The 6000-nt window shown below is 42.2% G+C and overlaps 1 protein-coding gene across 4 annotated transcripts in view; it reads right to left on the bottom strand.

The window, feature by feature from the left end:
- Positions 1 to 276: 276 nt before the first annotated feature.
- Positions 277 to 6000, bottom strand: part of LOC137332320 (prolyl 4-hydroxylase subunit alpha-2-like) — a 116588-nt gene continuing 110864 nt past the window's right edge. For all 4 annotated transcript variants that reach the window (XM_067996062.1, XM_067996061.1, XM_067996064.1 and 1 more), the window contains one exon: positions 277 to 5201. In XM_067996062.1, coding sequence (XP_067852163.1) covers positions 5131 to 5201 — 71 coding nt within the window. In that variant the 3' untranslated portion in view covers positions 277 to 5130. The remainder of the gene's footprint in view (positions 5202 to 6000) is intronic.

Raw genomic sequence — 6000 nt, 5'->3', positions numbered from 1 at the left:
GTTCCTTCCTGCGGATGTCCCACTCGCCTGCTCAAAAGAGCAGTTTAAGATCGGGACACGGCAGGAAGGCAGCAGGATGAGAGGGGGTAAGTGATTGGTCTCATTTTAACTGTCCCCCCCACCCCACACCTCCCATCCCCTGCCCGTTTAAAATCAGTGCCTCTGGTTTGGAAAGGAGTCCTCAACTGCCAGAGAGTTTGGGTCAAGTCATCAGTTACCTGGTCTAAATGAATTTTAAAGTACCACAGAAAACACAGAGACAAATCCCCCCAATGGTCTGATTCTCTTATTTTATTCATTCATTCTAGCACAGTAAACAGTTGGACCACGACTTCCTCCAATCACTTTGTGGCATTTGTGCTCCATTCAAAAATACCAAAACGAAATTAATAAAATTAAGATTTAAAAAAAAGTTAATCAAACCAATCTATATTTAAACAAAGTATATGCAACATAAAACACCAGAGGTAAAAAGGCAAATGAAATAAGACATCAGTAATATTCTGCATTTGCAACGACCCAACCAAATTTATTATTCAGGTTAAACCCCACCCACCTACCCCCCCACCCCCATCTTTGGAGTGAAAATGGTAAAAGCAGCAGAGAGAATTACACAGGCATTTTCAGGTTCTGTAGATTTTCAACACAATCTGCTCGAATCCCATAACAGATAAGTAGAAGGGACTTAGAGAAGCATTTGAGGTTGGTTTTGTACTTATGAAGGGGTCAAGAGGCATTATGCAGCTTTTGAAGGATATAAATTATAGGTCACATCAGATTTATTGGTTCCTACAGTTTCCAATTGTCATCCAATTGTCGCCATCACATTCTGGCTAAGCATCTTGCCCTTCAAGAAATGATGCATTAGTTTCTTTCTTGCTTCTTATACAAGAGTGCAAGGAGATATTTGACTTATCAAAATGTTAACGGGCTTAAAGCCTTAAAATGTGGCTAAGCTAAGGCCTTCTTAACTGAAGGAATCACCAGAATCTTTATCCTTAAGAATCTGCTGAAGCAGAATCCATTTTGTTTTCAGCATATTCTTATTTTTCTGCATAACTGTAAGTTATTGAGGTAATTTTAATCATTCCCGCCGGGCAGGAAATGAATTACATAGAATTTACAGCACAGAAACAGGCCATTCGGCCCAACTGGTCTATGCTGGCGTTTATGCTCCACATGAACCTCTTCCCATCCCTCTTCACCTAACCCTATCAGCATATCCTTCTATTCCATTCTCCCTCATATGCTCATCTAGCTTCCCCTTAACTGTATCTGTGCTATTCGCCTCAACTACTCCTTGTGGTAGTGAGTTCCACATTCTTACCACTCTTTGGGTAAAGAAGTTTCTCCTTAATTCGCTATTGGATTTATTAGTGACTATCTTATATTGATGGCCCTTAGTTTTGGATTCCCCCACAAGTGGAAACATCTTCTTTACATCTACCGTATCAAATCCCTTCATAATTTTAAAGACATCTATTAGGTCACCCCTCAGTCTCCTCTTTTCTAGAGAAAAGAGCCCCAGTCTGTTCAGCCTTTCCTGATAAGTATAACCTCTCAGTTCTGGTATCATCCTTGTAAATCTTTTTTTGCACCTTCTCCCGTGCCTCTATATCCTTTTTACAATATGGAGGCCAGAACTGTGCACAGTACTCCAAGTGTGGTCTAACAAGGTTCGATACAAGTTTAACATAACTTCTATCCATAAATTAATATAAATTCTATCCATTTAGAAATGAACCCCAGTGCTTTCTTTGCTTTTTTAAAATGGTCTTATTATGCTCGTGTGGAGCATAAACATGGCATGGATCTGTTGGGTCGAATGGTCTGTTTCTGTGCGGTACATTCAATGTAATTCTATGTAAGATTAACCTGCATCACTTCTTTTGGTGATTTGTGTATCTGTACCCCTTGATCCCTCTGCTCCTCTATCCCATTTAGACTCTTATTATCCAAGCAGTACGTGGCCTCCTTATTCTTCCTACCAAAATGTAACACCTCACACTTATCTATATTGAAATTCATTTGCCAATTACATGCCCATTCTGTGAGTTTATTAGTATCTTCTTGTATTTCATCGTAGTCTTCCTCAGTATTAATTACACCCCCCCCAATTTGGCGTCGTCCACAAATTTTGAAATTGTGCTTCCGATCCCTGAGTCCAAATCGTTAATGTAAATTGTGAACAACAGTGGTTCCAGCATCGATCCTTGTGGAACACCACTTCCCACCTTTTGCCAGTCTGAGTAGCTAACCTTTAAGCCTTGCACCTTGTTTGAATGAAGTAAACGGGGACGGCCATCGGGCGGGGTGCAAAACCGACGGCTGACCCCTGCTGCCCTTTTCCCGCCTGGTGAGAACCGTTAAAATTGACCCTGTCATGTTGCTATAACAAAAGCCTCTTGGGATAATCTAACTATTGGTGGTCTTGATTCTAAAATGGCCATTCTGGCACCATTACAGAGAAGTCAGGTCAATAAAACAGATGGCCTGGATATCATTACTAAACATTTTACCATTTGAATTAAACGTCTAGTTCTGTTAATGTTTAATTTTTAAATTAAAAGCAGGTTTGAAAGAGGTCCTATGAGCTTATATTTCCAGCCAGGGGATGGTGGTCAAGGAAAGACAGAATGTTGCAGAACTAGACTTTGTATAAGGTTGTATTGGCCTCAATATTAACCCCTCCACAATGGACAGGAGAGGTTTGGGGGACGGGGCACGGGCCGGGGGGGGGGGGGGAGGGGGGGGGGGGAGTTAAACCATTAAATGCGGCTCCGCAAGATGTGGCTCAGCACTTCTTGTGGACCAGGAGGAGCAGGATTGTTCACCCTGGCCTGTCAAGGAAGCCTTTGGCCTCCACTCTGCCGATCACGGCCTCTCTCTCGCCAGCACTCCCAATTGCCCTGATGTCCTCTCTATACCAACCCCACCCCCCCCACAACCAATTCTGAATTGCCAACCATCCCTCCTTCTGATTGCCGGGGACCGTCCCCAAAGGTCCCCGGCCGCAGCCTCCTGCCGCTGGTTTTCCCTCCCAGCCGCCGGCCAGCCTGTCAATTTGGCCGGCTGCAGGGCGAGAAACGCATCCAAAAAATTATAATGAGGTCTTGCCGTTAAGTCCCCAGCCTTTCCAGGTTTCTTCTGCCATTTTAGGCCTCCCTCGTATCCTCCCCGTCTCCCCGTAAATATCCCAGGCCATTAATTTTTTTCACCAAATTATATTCAGCCGAGCCTAATTATTATTTTTCTTTATTTGTTCTCAGGATCTGGGCAACACTGGCCAGCATTTATTGCTCATTCCTGGTTGCCCTGAGAAGGTGGTGGTGGGATGTCTTATTGAGCTGCTACATATTAACCTCTGAACCACGGCTTATTTTCAATGCATTGGTGGTCCTCAGAGGAGCAATTAAAATGGTCACTAAAAATAACTTAAATTGCTTCGACATTTTGTTGGCACCTTAGTCCCATTGCAAGTTAGTAGAGATTTGGACTAATTGCGATGCTTAAAGGGAGCACTCGACATCTGCAATTTAGCAAAAAAGATGATTAGTGTATAATATTAAAATGCTAAAAGAGGATTGGAAGTCTGTTGAAGAGATCCTTCAAGTGAAAATAAGCAGATAAAAAGATACTGGGCTAGATTTTGCTGTAGCAAAGCATCTAATGGCATCTGCCGTTAGTTAGACTTGCTTTTGCAGGTTTAGGCTTTTAAATTTTTTGCGTGGCAAGTTGCTGGAAGTGCGAGCTGATAACGTTGCAGTGAGGGAAACAGGGCATCTAGGACCTGAGTGAACAGGCCAAGCGACTGCGTGTGTCCTTAATCAATCAGATTTAAGGATTGTGGACAGCACAAGGACTAAGACGGAAGTGTAAATTAGAGTGGGTGAATTCAATATCAAATCAGGTACAGAAAGAGAAGTAAAGAGAGGGAAAGAAAGATTGAATTAAGAGAGAGAGAGATAAAAGCGACAGAGAGGAAAAGAAAAAAAATTTTACATTTTTAAAATCTCCGACAATTAAACCTGAAGGAATGAGACGCCACACTTATAAAAATAGTTAATTTTCAGTGTCAGAGAGGTTGATTGGCAGTAATTAATTCTTAGCATATTGTTAAAAGAATCTCTGACAGCTAAAAAGCTCACTTTGTCTGAATCCAGGCTTAATTAAACATGCACGGACCTTAAATGGCTCCAAGGCAGGCTCCTTGCATCACTTCAGGTCAGCCTTAACTTTCTACAGCGGGTTTACTTCGTATCTACCGCACAAATACAGCAACTTCACATCATTCAATGGATTTCAATGGTGAGGCAGACGGCGAGATGCTGTTTTCGTGAAGCTAACGGCAGAGCGGCGCATCTCGAACAGCAATTTTTGGATGTTTGCGATTAACATCTGCCCCTCGCCTGAAATTGCTATACCATTTATGCAGAAATAACGGCGAGTGCCATTAGCCTCAACGTTACTTTGACAGCAAAATCTAGGCCAATATGAAAACCCCCTCACGTAAATAGATAAGTTAAGCTGGACTGGCCAAACAGTTTTCACGTGAGCCTTCTACTTAACTGGAGTGTTTCAACAAGGCTTTGTGGACCTCAAAAAGGCAGGGTTTGCCCAGGAAAGAGAGTGAAGAATGGGAGATTCATGGAGCTGCATCTATTTGGAGGAACGGTGGGTCCAAACTGCACGTGTTTTTCTCTGTTACAATTCGTAAGTCAGTAGGACAGAAAGGATGAACGAGAAGTGGCTGCTGTGATATTTTCATCCACTTCTTTCCCCAAAGTGAAAGGATTGTAGTCTTCTCTCAGACAGCGTTGCATGAGTACTCTGATCAAATATTTTACTTGTCGTCATTGATTGTGAATTACCTTCATGTACACAATGGAACACCAACTGAAAATACCACAAGAAAGATTTGTTTCAATGAATTACAGTGTACGTCTTGTTTTGGGGAGGGGGGGGAAAGAAAAAATGGAATGGAATGAAAATATCACAGTGATGAAATGATCAAAGTGGAATGCATGAGGTGAATGGCAATTGAAGGGGAAGAATCAAATCCTGACTGTTTGCTTGTCCTGATCAAAGAAGGGAAGGGAATAAACAGGGATAACAACATGGTCCACAACTTCAATCCACTTCTGTCAATCCACACGGTCTCTTGAACTCTTGTCCTCTCTCATGGATCCATTTGTTGGAAACTGTGAATGAAACAAAACAATAGTTAAGGAGTGATTAAAGATCTGCAACACAACATTGTCCAGTACAAGTATGGTAACTTAGAATCCTTCTCCGTACATCCCTGCCAAAAAAAATAAAATAATTTCGACTCCTTTATATTTCCTTGCTTCTGTGCTGCATTCCACCATTGTGGGCGTTTTTATTTTTGAGGAATGTCTTCAGCCAGTAGTTGCACAGAGAACAAATTAAGTAGAGAGGAAGATGCTGCCTGGGATAGTATGTGAGCTATGGGAAGCCAGGATCGGTGGCTGTTTCATTCCCTGTCAATTTGCGAAACTGGCCCTAATGTCAACGGGTTGGTTTTACAATCCAGCCTTAACATGGAGGCCAGATTCATACATGATGCTTCTTATTTGTTGCTACAAGACAATGAAATCTGTTTGGGAGGCACTCCGTTTATTACTGATCCCCCATTTTACTCAACAAAGCCACAGATTCATATAAGTAATGAAGTATCCTCATTGTAAGGTTAACTCTAGTCACCTGAGTGATCATAGTATCATAGTAGGTACAGCATAGAAGGAGGCCGTTCGGCCCATTGTGCCTGTACTGGGTCTTTGAAAGAGCTATCCAATTAGTCCCATTCCCCTGCTCTTTCCCCATAGCCCTGTAAATTTTTCCCCTTCAAGTATTTATCCAATTCCCTTTTGAAAGTTACTATTGAATCGGCTTCCACCACCCTTTCAGGCAGTGCATTCCAGATCATTACAACTCGCTGAATAAAAAAATGTTTCCTCATGTCGCCTCTGGCTCTTTCGC

This window comes from Heptranchias perlo, chromosome 14 (genome assembly GCF_035084215.1).
Source record: "Heptranchias perlo isolate sHepPer1 chromosome 14, sHepPer1.hap1, whole genome shotgun sequence".
Classification (NCBI taxonomy): domain Eukaryota; kingdom Metazoa; phylum Chordata; class Chondrichthyes; order Hexanchiformes; family Hexanchidae; genus Heptranchias; species Heptranchias perlo.
This window is presented reverse-complemented; position numbering and strand designations above follow the sequence as displayed.